The 27630-nt window shown below is 36.6% G+C and overlaps 1 protein-coding gene and 1 non-coding gene across 2 annotated transcripts in view; both read right to left on the bottom strand.

The window, feature by feature from the left end:
* Positions 1 to 23957, bottom strand: part of FCHSD2 (FCH and double SH3 domains 2) — a gene marked incomplete at its 5' end in the record, with an annotated part of 71299 nt that extends 47342 nt beyond the window's left edge. The window contains 2 exons of the mRNA XM_039252036.1: positions 8797 to 8913; positions 23862 to 23957. Of these exons, the coding sequence (XP_039107967.1) occupies positions 8797 to 8913; positions 23862 to 23957 (213 nt within the window). The remainder of the gene's footprint in view (positions 1 to 8796; positions 8914 to 23861) is intronic.
* On the bottom strand, positions 19132 to 19238 carry LOC120245153. The gene has a single exon (XR_005531711.1). It is a non-coding gene; the product is annotated as a U6 spliceosomal RNA (small nuclear RNA).
* Positions 23958 to 27630: the final 3673 nt, after the last annotated feature.

Here is a 27630-nt window from a genome sequence, read left to right as displayed (position 1 = left end):
ATTTCTAGGAGAGAGAGAGACAGCGTGAGCAGGGGAGGGTTAGAGAGAGAGGGAGTCACAGACTGAAACAGGCTCCAGGCTCCGAGCCGGCAGTCAGCACAGAGCCCGACGCGGGGCTCGAACCCACGAACCGCGAGATCATGACCCAAGCGTAAGTCGGACACTTAACCGACTAAGCCACCCAGGCGCCCCAATACTGTTGGAATTCTGATAGAGATTGCACTGAATCTGTGGATCATTTTGGGTGTATTGTCATCTTAACATTATCTTCTATTCCATAAACACAGGCTATCTTTCCATTTATTTATAGCTTATTTAATTCCTTTCATCAATGAATTACAGTTTTAAGTGTACAAGTCATTTATCTCTGTGGTTAAGTTTATTCCTAAGTATCTTATTCTTCTGATGATATTGTAAATGGAACTGTTTTCTTAGTTTCCTTTTTTGATTGTACATTGTTAGTGTATAAGATGTAACTGATTTTTGTGTGTTAATTTTGTCCTTTGCAACTTTGCTGAATTTGTTTACTAGCTCTAATAGGTATGTGTGTGTATAAGATCATTTCATTTGTGAACAGAGATAATTTTATTTCTTTCTTCTCAATTTGGATGCCTAAAAGACTGTGAAGGCTGTGGCTAAGACTTCTAGTTCTACACAGAATAGAAGTGGCAAAAGGGGCATCCTTATCTTGTTCCTAATCCTAAAGGGGATGTTTTCAGTTTTATACCATTTTACTGCTTTTTAACAAACTGATTATGAAATGCCTTGGTATGATTTTGTGTTTTACTTCCTGAGGTTTGTTGGGCTCCTTAGATTTATGGGTTTACAGTTTTTTATATAGCTTGGACAGCTTTAGCTATAATTTTTCAAATATTTTTTCTGACTCTTCCGTGTGTCTCCAAATGTATCTCTAACTCCCAGAATATGCTAGATCACATATTATCCCACACAGATTAATGACGCTTTGTTCATTTTTAAAAAGTCTTTTATCTCTCTGTGCTTCAGATTACATAGATTTTATTGCTATATATACTTTTAAGCTTTTTTTTTTTTGGTGCCATCTAATCTACTGAATTTTTCATATCAAATATTGTATTTTCAGCTTTAGAAGTTCCATTCAGTTCTTTTTTAAAAGGTTTATTTATTTTTGAGAGAGACAGGCAGAGAGAGAGGGAGACAGAGTTTCCCAAGCAGTCTCTACACCATCAGTACAGAGCCTGATGTGGGGCTCAAACTCACAAACTGCGAGATCATGACCTGTGATTATCAAGAGTCAGATACTTATGTAAGAGGAAAGTATAGAGCCATCCAGACCTTCCTAAAGAAGGAAGAAAGGTCTCAGATACACAACCTAACCTTACACCTTAAAGAGCTGAAAAAAAGAACAGCAAATAAAACTCCAACTGTCAGAAGACAGGAAATAATAAAGAATAGAACAGAAATCAATGTTATCGAAACCAAAAAAACAGAAGAGATCAATGAAACCAGAAGCTGGTTCTTTGAAAGAATTAACAAAATTGATAAACCACTACCCAGTTTGATCAGAAGGAAAAAGGAAAGGGCCCAAATAAATAAAATCAAGAATGAAAGAGGAGAGATCACACCAACATAGCAGAAATAAAAAAACATTAATAAGAGAATATTATGAGCAACTATATGCCAATAAAATGGACAATCTGGAAGAAATGGACAAGTTCCTAGAAACATATAAACTACTAAAACTGAAACAGGAAGAAATAGAAAATTTGAACAGACCCATAACCAGTAAAGAAATCAAATTAGTAATAAAAAAATCTTCCTAAAAACAAAAGTCCTGGGCCAGATGGCTTTCTAAGGGAATTCTACCAAAAATTTAAGGTAGAGTTAACACCTATTCTTGAAGTTGTTCCAAAAACAGAAATGGAAGGAAAACTTCCAACCTTTTTCTATGAAGCTAGCATTACCTTGATTCCAAAACCAGACAAAGACCCACTAAAAAGAACTACAGACCAATTTCCCTGATGAACATTGATGCAAAAAACCTCAACAAGATATTTGCCAACTGAATCCAACAATACATTAAAAAAATCATTCACTACAACCAAGTAGGATTTATAACTGGGATGCAGGGCTGGTCCAATATCCTCAAACCAATCAATGTGATCCATCACATCAATAAAAGAAAGGACATGACCACATAATCCTCTCAATGGATGCAGAAAAAGCATTTGACCAAATACAGCATCCTATCTTGATAAAAACCCTCAAGAAAGTAGGGATAGAAGGATCATACCTTGAGATCATAAAAGTCATATATAAAAGACCCAATGCTAATATCATTCTCAATGAATTAAAAATGAGAGCTTTCCCGCTAAGGCCAGAAACAAGACAGGAATGTCTATTCTCACCACTGTTATTCAACATAGTATTGGGAGTCTTAGCCTCAGCAATTAGACAATACAAAGAAATAAAAGGCATCCAAATTGGCCAGAAGGAGGTCAAACTTTCACTCTTTGCAGATGACATGACACGCTCTATGGAAAACCCAAAAGATTCCACCAAAAAACTGCCAGAACTGATCTATGAATTCAGCAAAATCACAGGATATAAAATCAATGCACAGAAATTGGTTGCATTCCTATACAACAACAATGAAGCAACAGAAAGAGAAATCAAGGAACTGATCCCATATACAATTGCACCAAAACCTATAAAAAAATACCTAAGGAATAAATCTAACCAAAGAGTTGAAAAATCTATACACTGGAAACTATAGAAAGCTTATGAAAGAACTTGAAGAAGACACAAAAAATAAAAAAATATTCCATGTTCCTGGATAGGAAGAACAAATATTGTTAAAATGTCAATATTATCCGAAGCAATCTACATATTCAATGCCATCCCTACCAAAATAACACCAGCATTCTTCACAGAGCTAGAACAAACAATCCTAAAATTTGTATGGAATCAGAAAAGACCTCATATAGCCAAAGCCATCTTGAAAAAGAAAACCAAAGCAGGAAGCATCACAATCCTGGACTTAAAGCCATATTACAAAGCTGTAATCATCAAGATGGTATGGTACTGGCACAAAAACAGACACTCAGATTCATGGAACTGAATAGAGAGGCCAGAAATGGACCTACAAATGTATGGCCAACTAATCTTTGACAATGCAGGAAAAGAATATCCAATGGAATAAAGACAGTCTCTTCAGCAAATTGTGCCGGGAAAACTGGACAGCGACATGCAGACAAATGAACCTGAACCAATTTCTTACACCATACACAAAAACAAACTAAAAATGGATGCGAGAGCTAAATGTAAGACAGGAAGCCATCAAAATCTTTGAGGAGAAAGCAAGCAAAAATCTCTTTGACCTTGGTAGCAGCAACTTTTTACTCAACACGTCTCTGGATGCAAAGGAAACAAAAGCAAAAATGAACTACTGGGACCTCATTAAAATAAAAAGCTTCTGCACACTGAAGGAAACAATCAGCAAAACTAAAAGGCAATTGATGGAACGGGAGAAGATATTTGCAAATGACATATTAGATAAAGGGTTAGTATCCAAAATCTATAAAGAACTTACCAAACTCAACACCCAAAAAACAAAGAATCCAGTAAAGAAATGGGCAAAAGACATGAATAGACACTTCCCCAAAGAAGACATCCAGAGGGCCAAATAACACATGAAAAAATGCTCAGCCTCACTCATCATCAGAGAAATACAAATCAAAACCACAATGATATACCACCTCACACCTATCCAGAATGGCTAACATTAACAACTCAGGCAACAACAGATGTTGGCAAGGATGTGGAGAAAGAGGATCTCTTTGGCACTGCTGGTGGGAATGCGAACTGGTGCAGCCATGGTAAACAGTATGGAGATTCATCAAAAAATTAAAAATAGAACTACCCTGCGACCCAGCAACTGCACTACTAGGTATTTATCTAAGGGATATAGGTGTGCTGTTTGGAAGGGGCACATGCACCCCAGTGTTTATAGCAGCACTATCAACAATAGTCAAAGTATGGAAAGAGCCCAAATGTCCATCGACAGATGAATGGATAATGAAGATGTGGTGTATATATATATATATATACAATGGAGTATTACTTGGCAATTGAAAAGAATGAAATCTTGCCATTTGCAACTACGTGGATGGAACTAGAGGGTATTATGCTAAGTAAAATTAGTCAGAGAAAGACAAGTATCAAATGACTTCACTCATATGAGGACATTAAGATATAAAACAGACGAACATAAGGGAAGGGAAGCAAAAACAACATAAAAACAAGGAGGGGACAAAATATAAGAGACTCCTAAATATGGAGAACTGAGGGTTACTGGAGAGGTGGAGGGAGAGATGATGGGCTAAATGGGTAAGGGGCATTAAGGAATCTACTACTGAAGTCATTGTTGCACTATATGCTAACTAACTTGGATGTAAATTAAAAAAAATAAAAAATAAAGTCAGAAATGAGATATAAGGTGTAGAACACCAGAAATAAACAGAAAGTACAACATGCGGTGGTAAAAATGAGTTCAAATATATCAGTAATAATAATAAATGTAATTCATAGTTAAAAGAAAAAAAAAGTCAGGTATTTAACCAACTGAGCCTATATACCCCCCTGCCCCCCCCCCCCACCAATTTGGTTCTTGTAGATCTTCCTTTTCTTTCTTCAGTATGTTCATGTTTGTTTTCTTTTAAATCCTTGAAACTTATTTACTGTTCTAAAGTCCTTATTTGCTAATTCCATCATCTCTGGCATATATGGATCTGCTTTAATTGATTTTTCTTTTGGTCATGGATCATATTCTCTTGCATCTTTTAATATCTCGTAAATTTGATTCTTTTAAAATAATTTTTAAGTTTATTTATTTTGAGAGAGAGAGAGAGACAGAGAACGTGAACAAGGGAGGGGCAGAGAAAGAGAGGGAGAGAGACAGAATCCCAAGCAGGCTCCATGCTGTCAGTGAGGAGCCCAAAGGTGGGCTTTAACTCATGAACTGTGAGATCACGACCTGAGTTCAAACCAAGAGTCAGATACTTAAATGACCGAGTCACCCAGGTACCCCAAATTTGATTCTTTCTTCTAATTAAATTTTTTTTTTTAATTTTAGAGAGAGAGAGCAGGTGGGGAGAGGGAGGGAGGCAGGGAAAGGGGGAAAAAGAGAGAGAGAGATACACACACACACACAGACAGAGAGACAGAATCTTCGGAGGCTCCAAGTTCAGTGCAAAGCCCGATGCAGGGTTCTATCCTATGACCCTGGGATCATGACCTGAGCTGAAATCAAGAGTCAGATGGTCTATCAATGAGCCACATAGGTGTCCTGAAAATTTTATTCTTGACATAGTAAATACTATGTTGTTAAATATTGTTTTTTATTTCCTTCCTAGGAAGAGTAGATTTTTTTTTCAGGCAGGCAAATAAGTTATCTGTGGAATAGCTTGATATTTCTGAAGCTTGTTTTAAAGCTGTGTTAGGTTAATTCTAAAGTAGTCTTATTCTAGGACTAATTTAACCCTGGAACCAATGTATGATCCTTCTGTAGTCTCCTGAATGCCCGAGATGATCCATGAATCATCAACTGTGAGCAGCCTCAACCTTGGCTAGGCACAACTTGAATGTGTCCTAGCCCTATGTGATCTCTGGGAATCAAATCGTTCAACTGATCTCCTCTGTCATTCTCTACCCAGTATTATAGAATGTCACCATATGGTTATATGGTTTAGTATTCAGTAACAGATTGAAGGGGAGACCTGTGTCGATTTTTGGAATTCTTTCTTTGCATCTCCATGTTGTCTGGTACTCTGTCCTGAAATTCATGCCACATCAGCTCTTTGAACTCTGATTTCTGTCATCTCAACTCAGAGTCTGTGGTGTCTTGCTTAAGTTCTCTCCCCCTGCACTGCAATATAGTAAGTGTCTTCAGGCAGAAAGCTTGGGAGGTTATGTGGCTAATTTCAATGTTATTTTTTCTCTCAAGTTTCACACTCCTGTTATTGCCTGTTGTACAATGTCTGAAAACAGTTGTTTCATATACTTAGACCAGTCTTACAGTTGTTTATGCAGGAGGGTAAGTGTCATACCGAGTAATTTATCATGGCCAAAAGGAGAACCCCTTAATTTTATTGCTTAAATTATATCCTACAAGATTAAAGTCTATCATGGGTCATACTACAAAGAAATTGAAAAGTTGTTGAAATCTGCCTTTCTCTATTTCCTAAGCAGAAAGATACTAACAACAGAGAGAGGAAGATTTATTTTTAGTATCTGTATACTTTCAAATACAGTAAAGCATTTTAATGTAACAAAGACTCTTTATGTGTTTTACCTTTTGAAGTAACAAGCTGCAGTAATTAATCACTATTTATTGGATATAATAATGATAACCTCTTTAGTTCACAAATTCTTTGGCTAAGATATACTGTGTTATAGGAAATGCACCCAAGAAGCCTTATCTGTCCATGAATTTCATTTAGATGACCAGATTCTAAAATTCAAACTGAAGACTGATGCCAGGTTTTGGGACATTTGGGGTAAAAAGTGGAGTTTTATTTTGTATGCAAGAGGGACATGAACTGTTATACCCAGAAGGTAAACTGTGGCTGACTGTTTTTAAGAAAAGTTACTACAATATTTCCCATTCCACATATTCTTCTAGAAACTTGTTGTTTCCCTACCAGGAAGTGGAGTTTATCTTCTGTCTCCTTGAACTTGGACAACAGGACTTTGTGACTGCCTCAGTAACAAAAATATGGCACAAGTTGTATCATGTTATTTCTGAGGTTAGGCCAGAAAAGATAACAAAGCTCCTACTTGGCTTACTCTTGGGACTCACACTTTGGGGCCCTGTGCTACCATACAAGAAGTACACCTAACCTACAGTCACTATGCTGAAGAGACCATATGGAGAGACCACATAGAAACTGAGGTGCATGAGGAGCTCTAGCTGTTCTGGCCCCCAGCGTTCAAGTCTTTCTGTTCCAAGACCAGAAATGTCAGTGGGGAAGCCCGTGAGGTGACTCTGGCACTGATCTGACTGCAATTACATGGGAGACTCCCAAGTGAGAAGTGGCAAGCTAAGTCCATCCAATCCCCAGAGTGCTAAAAGACAATTAAAATAAGCTCTTTTTTTGTGGCATTAAGTTTTAGGTAGTTTGTTTTATAGCATTAGATTAGTGGAACACTGAATGTGGGATGCCTGCGGGACAGTGAAAAGATGTCAAAGCAGGCAAGAGAGTGTATGTGTACACAGAAGAAAGGCCCAGTGTTGGGGATACTAATTAATGATTTGTTGGTAAGTGAAACCATGGCACTGGTGGAGACTGTGAATAAGATTAAGAATTAAGAGAATAAAGAATAAGAAAAAATAGCCTAGTATAGAAATCTAAGGAACTTAAGTATTTAAATGTGGGGGTGGAGAAAGAAGAACCTAGGAATTGCCAGAGAGGCAGAAGGAAAACCAGGACAATGTTAAGACAGGGGTAACTAGGGAAGAGAGTGTTTCAACACAAAGGGAGCTGTCAATTGTGATGAAACTGCCAACAGGTTTTAAGAAATAAAAATGTCCATTTTGGATTCAGCAGCATAGACATCATTGGTGATTTGGGCAAGTGTAGTCTGTATAAAGTACAGGGGAGAGGAAAGAAGGAAAAGTCCAAATGTTATTGGTGAGAGATTAGGAAATATAGATACTAAATATGAAAAATTCTTTTAATAAGTTGGATGTGAAGGTAAAGAAAGGCAAAAGTTATAAAAAATGGAAATTAGATCAAATGTACTATACTTAAAGTAATTTCTTTGTGCTTAGTCTTGAAGATACACTTTTTTGGTGTTTAAGTTTAATTTTTTAATTTTTAATTTAATTCAAATGTTTTTATTAAGTGAACTCTATGCCCAACATGAGGCTCAAACTCATGACCCTGAGATCAAAAGTCACATGCTCTATTGACTGAGCTGGCTAGGCACCTCTTGGAAGATACATTTTCATGGAATCTACAATTAAGACTTCAAAAAATTTGTCTAGGGACTTAAAAGCTTAATTCAACATAAACATGTCTCTTCCACTACCTGAAAGACAGTAATATACTATCACTAGGCTTTCTTAAGCAATTCTATGGCAAAAAAATAAATTACTGTGTTGCTGCTTGAAGGGCTTAAGGAATTTTTAAAAAATTATAACCCTTCTATTTATTTATTTTTAAATGTTTATTTATTTGTTTTGTTTTTTTAAATGTTTTATTTATTTCTAGGAGAGAGAGAGAGAGACACAGCGTGAGCAGGGGAGGGTCAGAGAGAGAGGGAGTCACAGACTGAAACAGGCTCCAGGCTCTGAGCTGGCAGTCAGCACAGAGCCCGACGCGGGGCCCGAACCCACGAACCGCGAGATCATGACCTAAGCGAAAGTCGGACGCTTAACCGACTAAGCCACCCAGGCGCCCCTTATTTATTTGTTTTGAGTGAGAGAGCAAGGAAGGGGAAGGGAGAGGGGGAGAGAGGAGAATCCCAAGCAGGCTCACTGTCAGTGCGAGCCCAATGTGGGGCTTGATCTCAGGAACCATGAAATCATGACCTGAGCAGGTATCAAGAATCTGATGCTTAACTGACTGAGGCACCCAGGTGCCCCAGGCTTAAGGAATTTCCAAACTAAGCAGATAGTTGAGGGCATACTGCAGAATGGTGAGAAATTATGGAAAAAACATAGGATATTTTTCACATTAATAAAACTCAACTCATTAAATTGGTTTGACATTTGGCTTGAGCTAAATGTAGCCTAGGACTCTCTACTACACTTACCCGTTGTTGGTGAACAATGTTTTTGTGCTCACGTGCCACACGTGTAGCCCATTTTCGAGCCTCCTTGTTTAGACTGTGCTCCTCTGTGGTTCCAGTTTCTGATTCTAATTGTCGGCTCTACAACATAAGAGAAAATAGAGACCAAATACTGTTACCCATATTGAAATCACTATTGTTTATAGATGGACCAGAGGGCCTTCATTTAATCAGCACCCTAATAAGTTATGCTCCATTACTGTGGGAAGCAATGTCTCATGTCAGAACATCAGCAGAAAACTAAGAGGACATATCAAACCATAAATGACCACAGGTTTGTTTTAGCTTTGTCTTACACTGCTTAATAGCAAAGCTTCATCTCTAATACTGTGGATTGAGCCATTCTGGGTGTGAATAAAAGCTAGCTAAGCAAAGAAATAAAGTATTCATGCCAATCTACTATGACATTAAAATAGTTGCAAAGCTAAAATGGAAACTGAATAGTTTCAATGGATTTTTTCTATAAAAAAAAGAATCAATGGATAGAAGTGAAAAGAACAAGACAATACAACAATAGCAACAGAACCTTTCTATCCGTGAAAATACTGGGTTTACTTTAGTTTCAGGTTCATAACCAATTCATCAAAAACCCTCAAACTAGTTTTTGCCCTTCTTCTGGACTTTTGTGTCATAGGAAATATAGGGGTGCTAGATTGAATGATCAGTAAGGATTTCTTCTAGCCCTAAAATACTATTAGTCTGTTTCACAAAGAACACACTGCAAAATCTAAATTAACAATAGTAATAGTTTAACCCCTAGTGTACAAAGTATTGTGAAAAGTGCTTCTTGTAACTTTTACAATGACCTTATGAGATGGGTCATATAGCCACCTTATAAAAAAGAAAATTGAGGCTCAGAGAGATTAAGTAAATTCCTGGTGTCTACCAGATATTAATTGTTATGACTTTGATTATACAAGTCTGATTCCAGAATCAGAACTCTTAACCAATAAACTATTTTAACTTTCCCTAAATTCTTAAGAACCCATGGAAAAAAATGTAAAAATTGGGAAAGCAAACTATTTTTTAAATATGAATTATCCAAAGAGGATTTTAATAGAAGCAGCAAAATTTACAGTGGGAATATTTTAGAATACGGACTTTTGTAAGGCCACATAGCTCAAAATTGGTAAAATAGAATTTGATAAATTGGACTAAAAACTTAAGATTTCTGTTGGGAGGATTATAGGCAAGGTTGAAAAACTTTTACTCTATACAGACATTTCAGCTAATGCTAGATTACACAGTGATAAATGCACTGAAATTGAGAAAAAGAATCAAAATCAAAATCTAACCAACTTCACAATTACATTTTATATTCTGATTCATTCTTTGGGCTATTAGGAATCTGAGGAATCATCTTTATTATTATATTTTGCTTTGTAAAAGGATCTAGGCATTTAAATTTTAATCCATCCTCAGAAATCAGGGTTAAAATGTTAACCTCTGGATGCAGATTGCAAATGCAGTCCACAAGTCAGAGGAATCAGATGTATAAATGGAATGCTGGAAATGTGTATTTTGAAGAGCTCAGGTTTGGGTTTTTAAGTCAGAGAGACTTAGTTTTAATCCTCTCTATGCTATTTGTTAGCTCTATGATCTTGGGCATGTTATTAATCTGAGTCTTACTTACATCTGAATATAGGTAACAATGCCTATTTCATAGGGGTTATTAAGATAAAATGAGTTCATATTACAAACATTCTCTTAATACATATATATTAAGTACGCTGTAAACGGTAATTGTTAATGGTAAAGACTCAGGTGAAAATTACTTAAAACAAAATCTTATTACTGTTAACAAAAAATTCCAAATAACTTCTAGGTTCTTGCTAGCCCAAAACGTGAATCAGAAGTGAGTCTGAAGATATGCTGAAAGATTAAGGCAGATCTCAAAGTGAATGAACTTACAGGGAATAGATCAGAAGAGGAAGGAGACAGGTGGAGAAATTTGATTTTCATTACTAAGCAACATTTTAGAAATAAGTAAATGGGCTTAAATGTGCTAGCTGCACATAAGGCAATAGCCCTAATTACCCACACATAGTTTGTACCTTTTAATGGAATATTTCCTGTGCTTAAGAGCTGGGGAAGTAAAGATGGTTTTCTTCCCACCTTTCTCTTTGGGTTTACTATTACTCAGACAGGAGTGTCCAGTGATCAGGACAGACAACAAATGCCACTGACTGGGACATATGAGTTTATAGTTCAAATTCAAGTTAATTTATTTTTTTCATGAATTCTACAATCAAGCCATAGAAAGACAAATGGCAGCAACCTGTAACTCAGGCCTAGGCAAATGAGAATTGCATACACAACAAACACATTCCAGGGTGTTAAACAATATACAGAGAAATGTTCTAATGCCACCACTATCATCCAAGATGGATATATATCAGGATCCAGTGTCGATTAGATGGTGGTGGTAGCAGTGGTTGATTCTACTGCTAGTAACTGCTTCTTTTGGAAATGTTAATTTTTAGTTCATTCTTTTAACATTTTTCCTTTACCTCTTAAAAACATAGTTGAAACATACAGATTAACATATATAAGCTATTAAACACAAATATTTCAAGAACATTATTATCTTCCTGAAGCAGAATATGAGAACTTAAAAATAAGGTGTCAAATAGCACTGTAGCCTAGCTCTGAAAAAGTTCACTTATTGAACTTGATTATTTTTAAAGAGACATAATGTCAAAATTTTCAGAATAATGGCACAAAAATAATTCAAATAAATTATAAACTGAAGAGAAATGCTGTAAAAGGACTTTCCTATCAATTTTAAATATAGGATAGGTAGTTTTTCATTTGTCACTTGTCAGATTGGATATTTGATAAGTTAGGTCAAGTAAATGTGGTTCCTGAAATCTTCAGAAACATCAGATTTTAGAAATCATATAAGTTTTAGTAAAAAAAAAATTACAAAAGCAGATGATGGGTCTTTCCCTGAAAAATAAATGTAAATCTAAACACATGCTTATGCTGTTCCCTCGGTTAATACAGCTTCCTTCTTGTTTTTGTATCATTCTTCAAATCTCAGTTCATCTGTGAAACCTTCCCTGACTTTGCATAAAGACTCAGAGGGTCCTTTATTTTTAACATTATTTCCATTTAATTTATTCATTTGCTAGACATTTATTTACCTATTTTTTTTTGAGAGAGAGAAAATGTGCATGCATGTGCAATCAGAAGGACAGAGGGAGAAGGAAAGAGAATCTCAAGCAGGCTCCATGCTCAGCACAGAGGCCAACACCAGGCTCAGTCTCACAACTGAGGGATCATGACCTGAGATGAAACCAAATTTGGATGATTAACTGACTGAGCCACCCAGGTGCCCTTATTCATTTGTCAGACATTTATTGAGTGCTACTGTCAGGCAAATACCACATTATACTGTGACTGCTGGCATGTATGTTTCCCATTTGTCTTTAGGTAATTTGAGGACTTGAACCCTCAGTTAAGTTTGGCTAAACAAATAAGACCAAATACCCTTATTCTAAAGAGAGGCCACCAGATTATTAGAATGATGCTTACAGAGATTATCAGAAATGAACATACATTAGAATCCATTCCTAACTGATAAAGGAAAGATTATTTTGTATAGGGAAGAACAGAATGAACAGAGGAGAAAGAAAACTAATTTATTAAGGGGTCATGTATTTTAATATAGGTTCTCAAAGTGGACTTGAGGATTGAGACTCTTCTCTCACTTGTACAATAAAGGCTTCTTTTTTCTTTATTTTATTAAAAAATTTTTAAAGGTTTAGTTTTGAGAAAGAAAGAAAGAAAGAAAGCGCACATGTATGTGGGGAAGGACAGAGAAAGAGACACACAGAATCTGAAGCAGGCTCCAGGCTCTGAGCTGTCAGCACAGAGCCCAACATGGGGCTTGAACCCATGAGCCATGAGATCATGACCTGAGCCAAAGTCGGACACCCAACCAACTGAGCCACCCAAGTGCTCCATCCTTTTTCTTCTTTAAATGCCCACTACAAAGTCCATTCAAAATGGATAACTGAGGAAGGAAATTTTTTTGGATCTCCAAATTAAAGGATTTTTAAAACTTTTATTTTATGAAATGTATTTGTTCCTTAAAAAGTAGCCATTGATCTGAAGTTCATTTATTCTTCAAATACATTTACATTGTGTGTTTATTCCCCAAAGGGACCGGGCTGTGTCACCCTGACTAGCATATTTCACATCCTCCCCAGGCCTTAGCTTCCTCACCTAAAAATCAAGACATCTGAAGATGAGATGCAATCTCAGATTCTTACTACTGCTGTAATTAATTTTAAGATAACAGACTGACTCATGCCTTATCTGTAAGCAGTGAGGACACTGTGTTTCTCTGGGTAAGAGACTCAGAAATTTGCTATTCTACTGCTGTTGCTCTGAGCACCAAATGTCTTGTTAGCATCATTTGAAAGCCTAGCCAAACCCAAAGGTAGAAGGACCTCTATAAAAATTTTAAAAATATATGGGGTGCCTGGGTGGCTCAGTCAGTTAAGCATCCAACTCTTGATTTTGGCTTAGGTCATGATCCCACAGTTTGTGAGATCCAGCCTGGCACTGGACTGTGCTGGCAGAGCCTGCTTGGAATTCTTTCTCCCCGTCTGTGCCTCTCTCTTGCTTGCTCTCTCTCAAAATAAATAAATTTTAAAAAATTTAAAAAACATTCTTAAAACATAATTGGAATTTTAAATTCATGACAGGACGTAATTCTTGGAGGTATTGGGGATGAGCAATATAAAACCTAGTTGGGGTGCCTGGGTGGCTCGGTTGGTTAAGTGTCCAACTTCGGCTCAGGTCATGATCTCACGTCTTGTGGGTTCATGCCCTGCATTGGGCTCTGTGCTGACAGCTCAGAGCCTGGAGCCTGCTTCAGATTCTGTGTCTCACTCTCTCTGTCCCTCCCCTGCTTGCACTTCCTCTCTGTCTCTCTCTCAAAAATAAATAAACTTAAAAAAAATTTTTTTAAACTATTTGATGGGAGGTGCAGGATGTCAAATCTCTGAGATGATCAGGAACTGTAGATATTGAAAATATTAGATATCCACCACATAATGAGAAAACAAGTTTAAATTCAAGTCTGTATAAGTTTTATTTACATAGAGCTCTATATCCACATTGACATTAAGTACGTTCCTGCAGAGAAATGTTCAGAAGGCTACTAACAAAATGCTATTAGTGGTTACCTTTGAGTAGTGACAGTTCAGGTGATAACTTCCTATTTTATGGTTTTTTATAATAAGAAAACCATAAAGCTATGTTGATTTTTAAAAGAGTATCATTTATTTCACAATTTAAGCTCTCTGCTAACTGCTTTACCTATATTATTTCATTTAATTCTCAAAATAATCCTAACAGATTCTCAATTTATAGGTATGGAATTCTAGGCTTAGAAATGGTATGTGTCTTTCCTAAAGTCAGTAAGTGGCAAATTTAAAACTTATATTGAGATCTCTTTGACTTCAGATTTATTGCTATTTTATAACCTAATATGTCTTATGTCCCAATAATTGTTCTGTTTACTTAATGCTAATATTGACAAAATAGACAGTGGTAGTAATACTGAAAAAGGCATCGCTAAAATACAAATTTCCTTTTTTTTTTTTTAATTTTTTAAAATGTTTTATTTATTTCTAGGAGAGAGAGAGAGACAGCATGAGCAGGGGAGGGTCAGAGAGAGAGGGAGTCACAGATTGAAACAGGCTCCAGGCTCTGAGCTGGCAGTCAGCACAGAGCCCGACGCGGGGCTCGAACCCACGAACCGTGAGATCATGACCTAAGCGAAAGTCGGACACTTAACCGACTAAGCCACCCAGGTGCCCCTACAAATTTCCTTTGAATGAAACTTTGGTTAGGCATTTACTTAGAGGTAAGACACCTTTTTTTTTTTTTTAAAGTTTATTTATTTACTTTGAGATAGCACAAGCAGGAGAGGGGGAGAGAGAGAGAGGGAGAGAGAGAATCCCAAGCAGGCTCTGCACTGTCAGCATAAAGCCCGATGTGGGGCTTGAACTTATGAGCTGTGAGATCATGACCTGAGCTGAAACCAAGAGTCTGATACTTAACTGACTGAGCCACACAGGTGCCCCTGATTTCATTTTGTTTTTAGAAAAACAAAAGCCAAACTGTTTTGAATGAGTTTAAGAAGACTTTCAGAGACTAGGAATATTAAATTTTTAAAAAATTATTATTTTTATTTAAATCCAAGTTAGTTAACATATAGCGTAATAATGGCTTCAGGAGTAGAATTTAGTGACTCATCAGTAAGATATAGCACCTAGTGCTCATCCCAACAAGTACCTTTCTTAATGCCCATCACCCATTTAGCCCATCACCTCACCCCAAAACCCCTCCAAGCAACCTTCAGTTTGTTCTTTGTGTTTAAGAGTCTCTTATGGCTTGCCTCCCTCCTCTATTTTTCTTATTTTTCCTTCTCTTCCCCTATGTTCATCTGTTTTGTTTCTTAAATTCCACATTAGTGAAATCATGATATTTGTCTTTCTCTGACTTATTTCACTTAGTATTATACATTCTAGTTCCATCCACGTTGTTGCAAATGGCAAGATTTCATTCTTTTTGATTGCTAATATTCCATATGTATGTATATCTATACACATCATACCTTCTTTATCCATGTATACATGGATGGACATGTGGGCTCTTTCCATAATTTGGTTATTGTTGATGGTGCTGCTATAAATATTTGTGCCCCTTCAAATCAGCATTTTTGTATCCTTTGGATAAATATCTTGTAGTGCAAAATTGCTGGGTCATAAGGTAGCTCTATTTTAATTTTTTGAGGAACCTCCATACTGTTCTCAGAGGCCTACACCAAGGGCTCCCCTTTCTCTGCATCCTCACCAACTGTGTTGTTAATTTTAGTCATTCTGACAGGTGTGAGGTACTATCTCACTGTGGTTTTGATTTGTATTTCCCTGATGATGAGTGATGTCGAGCATCTCTTCATGTGTCAGTCATTCATATGACTTCTTTGGAAATGTGCCTGTTCATGCCTTATGCCCATTTCTGCCCTGGATTATTTGTTTTTTGGGTTTTGAGTTTGATAAGTTCTTTATAGATTTTGGATACTAACCTTTATATGATATGTCATTTGCAAATATCTCTCCCATTCCATTGGTTGCCTTTTAGTTTTGTTGATGGTTTCCTTTGCTGTGCAGAAGCTTTTTACCTTGATGAGGTCCCAGTAGTTCATTTTGCTTTTGTTTCCCTTGCCTCCAGAGACGTGACTAGTAAGCAGCTGCTGGAGCCGAGGTCAAAGAGGTTTTTGCCTGTTTTCTCTTCTGGGATTTTGATGGTTTCCTGTCTTTCATCCATTTTGAGTTTATTTTTGTGTATGGTATAAGAAATTGGTCCAGGTTCATTCTTCTGCAGGTCACTGTCCAGTTTTCCCAATACCATTTGTTGTCTTTTTTCCATTGGATATTCTTTCCTGCTTTGTCAAAGATTAGCTGGCCATACATTTGTGGGTCAATTTCTGGGTTCTCTATTCTGTTCTATTGATCTATGTGTCTGTTTTGTGCCAGTATCATACTGTCTTGATAATTATAGCTTTGTTAGACAGCTTCAGTCTGGTATTGTGATGCTGCCAGCTTTGGTTTTCTTTTTCTTTTCTTTTTTCTTTTCTTTTCTTTTCTTTTCTTTTCTTTTCTTTTCTTTTCTTTTCTCTTCTCTTCTCTTCTCTTCTCTTTTCTTTTCTTTCGTGTTTATTTTTTTGAGAGAGAGGGAGAGGCAGACTGCAAGCAGGGGAGGGGCAGAGAGAGAGGAAGAGATGGAATCTGAAACAGGCTCCAGGCTCTGAGCTGTCATCACAGAGCCCAATGTGGGGTTCGAACCCATGAACTGTGAGACCCATGACCTGAGCTGAAGTCAGATGCTTAACTAACTGAGCCACCCAAGGTGCCTCTTTTTCCTTTTTTTAAAAAATTAAAAAAAAAAGTTTTTAACAGTTAGAGAAAGAGTGTGAGTGGGGGAGGGGCTGAGAGAGAGGGAGACACAGAATACAAAGCAGGCTCTGAGCTGTCAGCACAGCTGACATGGGCTCAAGCCCATGAACCATATGATCACGACCTGAGCTAAAGTTAGACGCTTAACTAACTGAGCCGCCAGGCACCCCTGGTTTTCATTTTCAACATTACTGTGGCTAGTCAGGGTCTTTTCTGGTTCATACAAATTCTGAATTGTTTGTTCTAGCTCTGCGAAGAATACCGGTGTTATTTTGATAAGGATTGCACTGAATGTATAGATTGCTTTGGGTAGTGTAGACATTTTAACAGTATTTGTTCTTCTAATCCATTAGCATGGAATATTTTTCCATTTCTTTGCGTCTTCCTTAATTTCTTTCATTAGCTTTCTATAGTTTTCAGCATACAGATCTTTTACCTCTTCAGTCAGGTTTATTCCTAGGTATTTTATGGTTTTTGGTGCAAGTGTAAATGGGACTGATTCCTTGATTTCTCTTTCTGCTGCTTCATTATTGTACAGAAATGCAACTAATTTTTGCACATTAAGTTCTCAGTTTTTACAGAATATTAAAACGGTCTTTTCAAACTTATAAAGTTATTAAATAATTTTAAAGAACTACACCACAGAAATTAACATTCTTGATATATTAGTCTTTAAGTCATCTATTTTGTCCTTAGTTATCCTCTCAAGATATGATTTCAGTTCACTTTAAGATTAACATAAGGACGTAGGAATGTTCAGAAAGTTATCAGAGCGTGTGAAGGGCATCAGAGCATCAGAAGGGCAAAGTGAGTAGGGAGTGTTTCACATAAGAAACACCGTCATTTCTTTTCAACTCTGTTACCAAAATATAACCATTCAAAAGAGAGAAAAAGAGATGGTCATTTGTGATGAATGAAAACCAAGAACACAGTAAAATACGGCATTTCAAATCAATTTCAAAAAGTGATAATGCTAGGCTTGAGAAGCCAATGTCATATGCCAGGAACAATTTAGTTATTAACCCTCATTCAAGGGATTTGTACTACTTGTGTTTTTCAGTTTATTGGTATATATTATTGTGTTAAATATTTAATCCATTTTAAATTTTTATGAAATTTAATAATATACTGTTCTTTCAAGAAAGTTAATTTTCACTTGTTCTGAAAAGGGCCTCTTCAAATAAAAAGTGTCTGGATTTTTATAGCTTATTTATAGTACTCATGTTTATATAGGTTCACAATCCCATAATTTTGAAATTCAGAGTACTTGGAAAATCACAGGGTTTTTTTTTAGTGAAGTTTGGAGTCACAGCTCACTTATGTCAAAATCTGACTTGAACCGAAGAGAGGTTATTTATTTATAAGGTTATTTATTTATAATAAGAAGAGAGTTCTTATTTATTTCACTTAGTATGACTATTCAGATGTTTTAGTGCAAAAATACTGTGATTAGGGAGTCCTTCCCCATAACTTGCTTAGGGTGTTATATATGAATCACTCTTCTAAAACATGAAATTTTAATTTGATTAATTAATTATTTATTTATAAAGATTTTACTTTTGGGGTGCCTGGGTGGCTCAGTTGTTTAAGCATCCAACTTTGGCTCAGGTCATGATTTCTGGTTTGTGGGTTTGAGCCCTGTGTCAGGCTCTGTGCTGACAGCTCAGAGTCTGGAGTCAGCTTCGGATTCTGTGTCTACTTCTCTATCTTTCTCTCAAAAATAAATACACATATTGAGGAGAGTGCTGCTAACATGGAAAGAGCCTAAGTGTCCATCAGCTGACGAATGGAAGAAGATGTGGTTTATCTATACCATGGAATACTACATGGCAATGAGAAACAATGAAATCTGGCCATGTGTAGCAACATGGATGGACCTTGAGGGTGTTATGCTGAGCGAAATAAGTCAGGCAGAGAAGGACAAATATCATATGTTTGCACGTATAGGAGGATTAGGAGGAACTTGACGGAGGAACAAGGGGGAGAAGAAGTGGGGAAATGGTGGGGGAAAGGGAGAGAGGCAAACCATGAGAGACTCTTGAATGCTGACAAAAACTGATGGATGTGGGGGGGGGGGGGGGATGGGCATGGAGGAGGGCACTTTGGAGATGAGCACTGAGTGTTATGTAGAAACTAATTTGACAATAAACTATTTAAAAAAAAATAAATACACATAAAAAAAAAAGATTGTATTTTTAAGTAATCTCTACATTCAATGTAGGCTCAAACTTACAGCCCACAGATTGTCTTCTGTTCTACCAACTGAGCCTACCAGGCATCTATGTTATTTATTTATACATTTATTTTTAGGATTTTATTTTTTAAAAACATGGAACACCTCATGAATTTGTGTGTCATCCTTGCACAGGGACCATGTTAAACTTCTCTGTACTGTCCCAATTTTAGTATATGTACTGCTGAAGTAAGCACTGAAAAATTCTGATTTTTGAAACACACCTGACCTCAAGGCTTTTGATGAGAGATTGTGTACCTCTAAGTCACATCTTTTAAAGATATCACACAACTTGGAAAGAAGTGGAGCAGTGCTCCTTATGACTATACTTGGATGGCAGCACTTGTGCTTAGAAGAGATGTAGGAACTCATCTGGGGAGCTGGGTTGAGCATGCACAGTGTCTGAGGAAATACTGGAGGTATTAGAATACCAAAGGTAAATCTAAGAGAAAATCAGGCCATTCAGTAATGACATGAAAGCAAAATGAAAACCAATAAAAACCCCTGTATCTGACATTCTAGACAGATCTAGTGGCATGACTGGTTGGAACAGCCACATGAGAATATGCCTTTATTTTGGTAAGTCTCACAGAGAATCTGCTTTAAGAGCTATAATCTCAGGCTAAGTAAAAAAGTGAACTTTATAGGCTCCTTTGTGTCAGTTACCAAGGCATCTATGGAAAGCTCTTGATACCTGTGGATGGTCAAAGAAAGCACCAAACCAGACTCATTATATATAGATGGTAGGTTTTCTACAAAGAGCAAATTAGCCCTTTTTGAAAGTCTGAAGAATTTAGGACAGCCCTCTCTGAAGAGTTGACTGCCAGCATGGCTGTTTCTGGAGAGCAACACTCATGTCTGTAATCTGAGCCTTTCATTTTTGGATACTGTAGTCAGTATACGTGAGGGAGGATGGTATCTATTTACCCACGAGGAGGATTTTTCACAAATTCTCTATCACTGTGCTTTCATGTTGATGTGTCAATGCTATAGCACTGTATATATGTAATGTAAGCTTTCCACAGCAGACAAAGCCACTCATTAACAATGAGAATTTTCAGGTAATTTCCCTGTAGGGTATATTGGTCCCATATAGTCTTTTATAGATAAGGATAATTTTTGGTATTTATATGTTCTTGGTTTTATTGAGAAATAATTGACATATATCACTGTATAAGTTTAAGGTATATAGCATGTTGGTTTGATTTACATATATTGCACATATTTTTAATAGATGCAAAAAATGCCACACTTAAGTGACAGTTTAATGTGCAAACGTCCTAAATTACAGCAAATGGCTATTTTACTTACTATAACTTTCTTTTATTTATTTATTTATTTATTTAATGTTTGTTGATTTTTGAGAGAGCACAAGTTGAGGGGGGTAGGAGGGGGACAGAGGATCTGAAGCAGGCTCTGAGCTGACAGGCTGACAGTAGTAAGCCCAATGTGTGGCTTGAACTCATAAACTGCAAGATCACAACCTGAGCTGAAGTTGGATACTCAGCCAACTGAGCCACCCAGGTGCCCCTTACTGTAACTTTTAATTTTTAGACAGTAGAATTAAATATCACAAGTAGTGGCTAAAATAACAGGAAAAGATCATATATCAGAAATTTGTTAGCTTTTTAAAAAAATATCTGTGACATTGATAAAAATGTCAGTTTGTGATATCTGTGAAGATATTATTTGCAGTTCAGGAAAGGGACTTCTCATCCTCACCAGGAAATTTAGGGAGAAAATTTTTCTTAGATTTCTTGTCTTTATATATGGACATGTGTGTTTCCTATATTATACCCCATCCCAGGCTGAAATAGACTAGAAGGTCCTTTTCATAGGATGTGAGGAAATGTCCTTAAAGGCACACATCACTAGTTTTGGTAACGGAAGGGACAAACACTGAGATGTATGTAGGGCAGAGATGCTGAAAAGTATCAGCTATGTTCTTACGATAACAAGTAAGAATGGACACTGTTTGCTACTGGCTTCTGTTTATTCTACACAGATTGCCTTTTAAGTTTATAAACTGCTAAGAGAGAGGTTGATGGGCTCTACATTGTGGAATAAAAAAAGGAGAGCAGAAGTCCCAAGGGACAATAAATGAGAGACTTAAGAGCAGAGGGGCCAGGACTACAAAAGTGTTGTAAGATTTCATAATCTTTATAATGTCTTCCATATTTGATATTCTGGTATTTCCTATAGTAATTAGGGGGAAAACCTAAAAAAATGAAATATGATTGTCTTATGGAAAGATAGAGAGGAAAAAAGACAGTCAACATTTATTCTGTACGATCTATATGCCAGACATTGAGTCAAATGCTTAAAGTAGCTCATTTAATTTTCAAACCGACTAAGGTTTTTAACATTTTACATCTGACAAAACTGAATCAGAGAGGTAAAATATATATAAACATATAAATAAAATAAACACAAGTAGCAAATGGCACAGCCAGGATTTGACTCCAAGGCCCATGATTTCTCATTGTACAACACCTGTATGAATCTCTAACACAAGCATGACCCAAATGACAGCTGAATGACTCTTTAAAATTGAGATCTTAATATATGTTCTTGTCAATTCTCCCTCATAGAACATCCCATTTTGGGGCAAGGGTAAGGGAAGCGTCAGGGTATATCTCACATCTTTCTTGGAATAACCTTGCATTAAAAACTTTCATTTCAGCAAAGAAAGTTACTTATTACTCTTTTTAGAAAATATTTTTGACTTTCTAGTATCTTCTGAGAAATGTTATTTGAGGATATAAAGAAGGGACACTTTAGAAATCAACAACTCTATATGGAAATAAAGACAAGGAAATCTTTCAATGTTAACCATGAGGTAGCAACTAAGTTACTATATCAGACAAAACTTGCCACTGATCATTGTTACTCATAACCATCTATAATTGTGTCTTTATAAAACCATTTTGCTCAGTTTCTTTTGGTATATCATCCTAAGGCATAAGTCAAAATAATCATATATTAAAATAAAATGACAAGAAATTTCGATTCAACAGCAAGTGAAAGATAGCCCCCATCCAAAAAAAAAGGGTACAATCACTTCAAGTCTTAATTAGTTTTGAAAGTAATATTGTGACTCTATGTTTTCATCTGGACATTTTGGACTTTTGCAGGAAAAACACTGCAATTTGAACTGGGTCGTATTAAAAAAGGCCTCAATTTTTCCTTGATAAAGTCAAGATTAATTCTGATTCTTTCCAGCACACCTGTTGAGGAAAACTAAGGTGCTTTGGACAAGATGAAAAATGATAAGTTCAGTCTTTTCACTATAAATAGGAAACGAAATCCTTAATTTATACAGGGAAATGGACAGCCCCAGTTTATACATTCAGTGGCCCCTTACTCTCTCTCTCTCTCACACACACACACACACACTTTTAATCCCAATACCAAGTCCCACCCATCATTAACATGCAAACCCACACATCCCATCTCACCCACCCTTGACCCACATCCCCATATACCTCAGCTATGGTCATTCTCAAAGCACTGACAGGGGAGAGCTCAATATCCACCAGCTGGGCAGCTTTTAAACTCTGCCCAGTAAAGATTGCACAAGGACAGAAAACGGCATAGTTAGAATCTTAAAGCAAACAGGGACATGCAGCAAAGAACATTTAGCACAGTGTCTGGAAACAAAGGAGTTAAGATTGTAGTTGGGCTTTGGACAAGTGAGATAAGAGTCTACTTCTGAGTTTAGAGGAAAATGGGCAAAGATAAAATAATCTAGAATTAGTCACAATTTTAAGTCAAGCTTGGCGAACTTGTCCATACTCTGTATCTTCTATTGCTCAGTCTCTTTCCTCTCAGCTAAGGAAGTCAAATTATAGGACAATGTCACTGAGTTATTCAGCAAAGGCAAACAGATAAAAAAGAGCACTCATATAAGGGGTAAGAGTTACAATCTAGAGGGAAATGCTGATTTCGTACATTGCTTTACATAGCCACTAACAGGGCTCCGTAAAATGTAAGAAAGTAATGAAGATATCTTCAGCAAAGACTTCTATTAAACTGATACCATGAAATTCTTACATCATAAATTCTCCTGGTTCTGATTTTAGGTTCACTAAAAGACCTTATGAATAAAATTTGACTTCCCTCTTAGCTTGCCTACAATGAAAGAATGTGCTAGATATACCAATATGTGCTTTTTCAACTTGTAGAAGTTGATTACCTTTCTTTTATGTTATCAAATTAGCATTTTGATTCTATTTCTTTAAAATTCAAATAATGGCAAACGTTTTTCATAAACTCAAGGATAAAATGCATGTTTAATTCTGCTGTTTAAAAATTGCCAATTAGGCATTTATGTTAATGCTCTGTCATTCTAAGAAATCTGAAAGGAATTATAAAGGGCCTGTAATTTTTTTAAAAGCCAACCAAAATATTTGCAGGCACATATTCACTCCTCTGTTTATTGATTCTATTACAGTTAAAATTTAACCACTGGTTTCTTTGGAAGTATGTACATGTAAAGAATTTCATGGGTGGAAATTATGACATATTTAAACTGAAAAAAAATTTTTATTGAGTGTTTTTAATTCTTCCTTCAGTTCAGTTTGCAGGTTTCCAGTACCATGTCTTATAATTTAACCTTAATTTAAGTTGCTAGCATAAAGATACTGAGGTATTAGTCACATTTTAGAAAGAAGAAATGCCTGTTTCTCTGCATACTCACAGTTTTGTTATAAAATTAAGGAGACACACACTCAGCTTTTTCTGTCTAGTCCCAGAATAACAGTTATTTGAGCACAAACATAGCTTAAAAACAAATGGAATCAAATCTGGAATTTCCTTACAGTATCACTGTCACAGGGCTGGAACTGGAAGGGCTGAGGTTTGTGAAATACAGCGTTCTCTTGTAAAAACAGCTGAAGATTATAGTCCCGTACGACCTAAAGAGAGAATAAAGTATCTTTAAGTATTTGATAAGGTTAAGATATCCAGTAATTATATTTTATTTTAAAGTTTAAGATTTATTCTGCTGCTTTCCAAAAACGAGAAATCATCCAACACTGTGACCAAAAGAAAATGATAATTACACTTTTTTTTTTCATTTTAGATAACAGTTGTTACTTGTGTGTCCTATTTTCTCAATAGTCTAAATATGGAAAGTACTAGTTTAGAAACTAGCCCAGATTTTGGGACTAAACAATATGTAATATTTTAAGACAGCAAAAAGATAGTGATTATACAAAAAGCTGTTCTTTTTAATGGGGGCAGCAGAATGAAAATAGGAAAGCACGTTAGTCTCTTAGGTCTCTCCCAGTTATAAAATTTTGTAGACTTTTAAAAGTCTGCTATATGGAGATTGTCACCCACTAGGAAACTGTTAGATAACCCTCTACATAGCACAAGACAGAATTAAAAAAAATTTTTTTAAGTAGGCTCCATGCCCAAAGTGGGGCTTGAACTCATGATCAAGAGTTGCATGCTCTCCAACCTAACCAGCCAGACACACCACCAAACGTTATTTTTTTTTAACCAGAGTTTATTTATTTACTTTTTATTTTACAGATTTATTTATTATTTATTTATTTTTACAAATAGTTTATTGTCAAATTAGTTTCCACATAACACTCAGTGCTCATCCCCACAAGTGCCCTCCTCCATGCCCATCCCTCCTCCCCCCCACATCCATCAGTCCTCAGTTTTTGTCAGCATTCAAGAGTCTCTCATGGTTTGCCTCTCTCCCTTTCCCCCACCATTTTCCCCCTTCTTCTCCCCCTTGTTCCTCCGTCAAGTTCCTCCTAATCCTCCTATACGTGCAAACATATGATATCTGTCCTTCTCTGCACTCTCAACAATAGCTAAAACACGGAAAGAGCCTAAGTGTCCATCAACAGATGAATGGATCAAGAAGATGTGGTTTATCTATACCATGGAATACTACATGGCAATGAGAAACAATGAAATCTGGCCATGTGTAGCAACATGGATGGACCTTGAGGGTGTTATGCTGAGCAAACGTTATTTTTATAGTACATCTTGCCACCTTTCTTGGCGGTTACTTTTTTTTTTTAAAGATTTTTAAAAACTTTTAAGTAATCTCTACATCCAAGATGGGGTTTGAACTTACAACAACCCTCAAATCATGCTCCACTGACAAAGCCAGCCAGGCGCCCCTAGGAGGTTACATTCTAATTACCATCTTAAAGCGTACCAAGAAGACAGACTAAAAGGAATTCACACAGAAGAGGAATTCTGATACACAGAATATAGCAAAAAGTACAGAAAGACAGCCATTGGAAAAGACTTCACTGCATTATATACCCTGGGAATGAGTGGAAACCAGCAACATCTGATTGTGCAGAAACCTGTTTTCCATTTTGCGACAGTGCTTACCCTTTACTTACCTTTCATTTTAGCACTTCTGTCAGAGGTTGGGCAGAAGATGAAAAAAATTTAAAGAAGCTCTGTAGCTATACCTTAGTAGTCCTGGGAAAAGGGTTTACTGAGAATATGGAGAAAGTAGGGGGCTATATTTTACATTTTATTTACAGCACAAATCCCGTTCCCTATCACTCATTCAGCATCCATTTATTAAGAGTGCTTACAAAGCCCAATGTTAAATGCAGTGGCGAGGGGAGTATATAGATGAATAAAGATGAATACACAAGGTTTATATCTTCAAGGAATTTATGATCTGGAAAGTGGGAGAACCAGACAGTACACAATTAAGTACACTGTGGAAGTATGTAGAGGGTACTTAGAGAACACAAAAGAGGATGATATTTAATCTAGACTGACGGGGTGAGATGGGGTGAGGAGAGTTTGGGAGAATTTTGTCAGCAAGGCTGGCTGAATAAACATCTTTTCAAAGGGAAATGCTTTTTGTTTTTCTTTTCCTGGATTCCAGTTTTAAACTGTGAAACTCTTGACACAGCCCTGAGAGCCTCACTAATCACCATGTGAAAAAGCTAAGAGGATCATCCTTCTAGTTACAACCTTTTTTAGATGTGTAACTTTATTATAACATATATAAAACTAGAGACAACAGTATAACGTATCCCTAGGTACCCATCATGCAACTTCCAAAAACAGCCCCTTCTACCCATATTGTTTCAATAGATCCAACTACCTCTTCAACCCCCAACTGTACTGAAGCAAGTCTCACACCTATCATTTCATCCACAGTATTTCAGTATGATATCTGAAAGACAAGGATTCTTTTAAAAAAAAAACATACCCATACAGGGACACCTGGGTGGCTCAGTCATTTAGGTGTCTGACTCTTGATTTTGGTTCAGGTCATGACTTGTAGATACCCATCTTTTTCTGGTATCTTCATATGGTCTTCCCTCTGTGCCAGTTTGTATCCTAATCTCCTCTTAAAAGGACACCAGTCACACTGGATTAAAGCCCACCAATATGACTTCATTTTAAGTTAATAGCCTCTTTAAAGGCCCTATCTCCAGGGCGCCTAGGAGGCTCAGTTGGTTAAGTGTCCAACTTTAGCTCAGGTCATGATCTTGCGGTTAGTGGGTGTGAGCCTCGCATCGGACTGCATTGATAGCTCAGACCTTGGAGCCTGCTTCAGATTCTGTGTCTGTCTCTGCCCCTCCTCCACTTGCACTCTCTCTTTCTCAAAAATAAACAAATACTAAAATAAAAGAAAATGTAAAGGTCCTATCTCCAAATAAAGTCACAATCTGAGGTAATAGGGATTAGGGCTTCAACACATGAATTTTAGGGGGACACAATAAAGTCCATAACAGCATTTTTTCATATTTTATTCTGTGGGATGTATGCTGTATGATGTATCAGCAGTTCACTCCTTTTTATAGACAAATAGTGTTCCATCGTATGTATATACCATATTGTATTACCCAATCATCAGTTGATGGACATTTAGGTTTCCACTCACTGGCTATTATGAATAATGCTGCTATGAACACTTACATATGATTTTTTGTTTTAACACCTGTTTTCAATTCTCTTGAAGTGAAAGTGCTGAGTCATATGGTAACTCTGTGTATCACTTTTTGAGAAACTGTTTTCCACAGCGGCTGTACCATTTTACATTCCTATCAACAATGTCTGAGGATTTTAACTTCTCGAAATGCTTGCCAACACTTGTTTTCTATGTATGTTTAGTTTTTTAAACTTATTAAAGCCATCCTAGTGCGTAAAAGCGGTATTGCACTGTGGCCTTAATTTCCTTTTCTCTAATGACTAATGAATGATGTTGAATATCTTTTTATGTGTTCACTGGCCATTTGCATATCTTCTTTGGAGAAGTGTCTATTAAGGTCCTTTGCCCATTTTTAAATTGGGTCATTTCTCTTTTTGCTGAGTTGTGAGAGTTCTTTACACATTCTGGATATTAAATCTTTATCAAACAAATGATTAAAAGTAATTTTAAATAATAGTAAATAATTATTGTAAATAATTTTTCCCATCCTATGGGTTGTCTTTTCCATATTATTTTTAAGTTTTTTTTAAAATGCTTATTTATTTTTGAGAGAGAGAGCACAAGCAAGGGAAGGTCAGAAGGAGAGGGAGGGAGACACAGAATCTGAAGCAGGTTCCAGGCTCTGAGCTGTCAGCCCAGAGCCTGACATGGGA

The sequence above is a fragment of the Hyaena hyaena genome, unplaced genomic scaffold (genome assembly GCF_003009895.1).
Source record: "Hyaena hyaena isolate Hyena2069 unplaced genomic scaffold, ASM300989v1 scaffold_406, whole genome shotgun sequence".
Taxonomy (NCBI): Eukaryota; Metazoa; Chordata; class Mammalia; order Carnivora; family Hyaenidae; genus Hyaena; species Hyaena hyaena.
Note: the sequence above shows the minus strand (reverse complement) of the source record. Positions and strands in the feature narration are given on the sequence as shown.